The sequence below is a fragment of the Conger conger genome, chromosome 9 (genome assembly GCF_963514075.1).
Source record: "Conger conger chromosome 9, fConCon1.1, whole genome shotgun sequence".
Classification (NCBI taxonomy): Eukaryota; Metazoa; Chordata; class Actinopteri; order Anguilliformes; family Congridae; genus Conger; species Conger conger.
Genome location: NC_083768.1, coordinates 58,243,819 through 58,246,318, shown reverse-complemented (window position 1 = coordinate 58,246,318; position 2,500 = coordinate 58,243,819). Strand labels below are relative to the sequence as shown.

Here is a 2,500-nt window from a genome sequence, read left to right as displayed (position 1 = left end):
CAGGACCGTGCGGTGTGGCTGTCTCTGCTCCACTTCCTGTCGGAGAGGCAGCAGACTCCCGTGGTGGCGTTCACGTTCTCGCGGTCGCGCTGCGACGAGAACGCGCGTTCACTGTCCTCCATGGACCTGACCAGCTCGCAGGAGAAGAGCGACATCCACTCCTTCTTCCAGAAGAGTCTGAGCCGCCTGCGGGGCGGGGACCGGCAGCTGCCACAGGTACGGAAAAACCCCCCCAGGGCACCACCTGCGCCGCGGTGCGGGTTAGCATGTCCGCACGCACCTGTTAGCATGTCGTTTTCGGCCGCGTGTCTGCATATTGACACCGGATGCCAGTATTCCAGTTGGCACGCTGACACGTGACGGAATGCGTTATTAGCACGTCGCCGCGTGCCGGAATGCGTTAGCTTGTTAGCTGGAATGTGTTAGCTCGTTAGCACGTTGACGTGTGCTGAATGCATTAGCTTGTTAGCATGTTTACGTATGCAAGTTATGCGTTAGCTCTTTTGCACATTGACGAGTGCTGGAAAGCGCTCGCTGGTCAGCACGTTGACACGTGCTGAAAGTGTTAGCCCGTTAGCACGTTGACACGTGCTGAAAGTGTTAGCCCGTTAGCACGTTGACGTGTGCGTTGGACCCTCTGCAGGTCCTGCTCATGAGGGACCTGCTGAAGAGGGGCATCGGCGTGCACCACAGCGGCATCCTGCCCATCCTCAAAGAGGTCATCGAGATGCTCTTCTCCCGGGGCCTGGTGAAGGTGGGCCCGCCCACACGCGTGATTGGCTGGCTGGCTGGATGATTGATTGATTGATTTCCTGTGTTCAACCTGCCCTTCATTGTACGTCGCTCTGGATAAGAGCGTCTGCTAAATGCCTTGTAATGTAATGTAATGTAATGTAATGATTGACTGACAAATACCCCTCCTCCCCATTGGTGTCCCCCATTTTGCTGATTGATTGATTGATTGATTGATTGGTTGGTTGGTACCCCTCCTCCTGTGGATTGATTGATTGGTCCTCTCCAGGTCTTGTTTGCCACGGAGACGTTTGCCATGGGCGTGAACATGCCGGCGAGGACTGTGGTGTTCGACAGCATCCGGAAACACGACGGAACTGGATTCAGAAACCTGCTGCCAGGTGAAGAACACACGCCCACACACACACAGTGTGTTAACCTGGCCCTTGCTGTGGGTTTTAGGGGAGTATATCCCTGTAGGGTGTTAACCTGGCCCCTGCTGTGGTTTTAGGGGAGTATATCCCTGCAGGGTGTTAACCTGGCCCTTGCTGTGGGTTTTAGGGGAGTATATCCAGATGGCAGGACGAGCCGGCAGGCGGGGTTTGGACGCCACAGGAACCGTCATCATCCTGTGCAAGTCGGGCGTGCACGACATGGGAGACCTCCACGTCATGATGCTGGTGTGTGTGTGTGTGTGTGCGTGCGTGCGTGCGTGCGTGCGTGCGTGCGTGCGTGCGTGCGTGCGTGCGTGCGTGCGTGCGTGCGTGCGTGCGTGCGTGCGTGCGTGCGTGCGTGCGTGCGTGCGTGCGTGCGTGCGTGCGTGCGTGCGTGCGTGCGTGTGTGTGTGATTCCGTGTTTGTGTGTGTGCGTGCGTGCGTGCGTGCGTGCGTGCGTGCGTGTGTGTGTGATTCCGTGTTTGTGTGTTTCTGTTTGATTCAGTATGTGTCTGTATGTATTCTATCTATGTATGTGTGTGTGTGTGTGTGTGTGTGTGTGTGTGTGTGTATGGGTGTATAGGGCGGCCTGTAGCGTAGTGGTTAAGGTAAATGACTGGGACACCCAAGGTCGGTGGTTCTAATCCCGGTGTAGCCGCATTAGATCCGCACAACTGTTGGGCCCTTGAGCCAAGGCCCTTAACCCTGCATTGCTCCAGGGGAAGATTGTCTCCTGCGTAGTCTAATCAACTGTACGTCGCTCTGGATAAGAGGGTCTGCCAAATGCCAGTAATGTCATGTAATGGGTGTATATGTCTGTGCTTGTGTGTATAAAATGAGGTGTTGTGTGCGATAGTGACCTTTGACCCCTGACCCCAGGGTAAGCCCATGGTCCTGCAGTCGCAGTTCAGGCTGACCTACACCATGATCCTCAACCTGCTGCGTGTAGAGGCCCTCCAGGTCACCGACATGATGAGGCGGAGCTTCTCCGAGAACCACAGAGACACTCAGGTACTACATCTCCCAGCAGGCCACAGCGATGACATGACACACTACATTCCCCATAACCTCCTCTAATGTGGCTAATGACCACAGAGATATTCAGGCTGCATTTTCCAGAATTAATCTCTCTGGCAGACAGCTGCCGCTGCATTATCAACAACAGTTCCAAGCATCCTGTTTCAGGAAGTGACCGCCGACACACTCATGTACCACATTTCCCTGCAGGGGAGAAGCCACAGTGGTACTTTACTACATCTCCCAGCAGTCCACAGGAGTCACCACAGACACACTGAAATACTACATCTCCAGCATCCTCCTCTCGTTGCCGCAGA

At 55.2% G+C, this 2,500-nt stretch overlaps 1 protein-coding gene across 2 annotated transcripts in view; it reads left to right on the top strand.

Moving 5' to 3' along the window:
- The window catches only part of skic2 (SKI2 subunit of superkiller complex), a 19,345-nt gene that overhangs the window by 9,627 nt on the left and 7,218 nt on the right, over positions 1 to 2,500 (top strand). For both annotated transcript variants that reach the window (XM_061255094.1, XM_061255095.1), the window contains exons 16-21: positions 4 to 216; positions 644 to 754; positions 1,022 to 1,133; positions 1,294 to 1,412; positions 2,046 to 2,177; position 2,500. The exon at position 2,500 is cut by the window's right edge and continues 137 nt beyond it. In XM_061255094.1, coding sequence (XP_061111078.1) covers positions 4 to 216; positions 644 to 754; positions 1,022 to 1,133; positions 1,294 to 1,412; positions 2,046 to 2,177; position 2,500 — 688 coding nt within the window. The remainder of the gene's footprint in view (positions 1 to 3; positions 217 to 643; positions 755 to 1,021; positions 1,134 to 1,293; positions 1,413 to 2,045; positions 2,178 to 2,499) is intronic.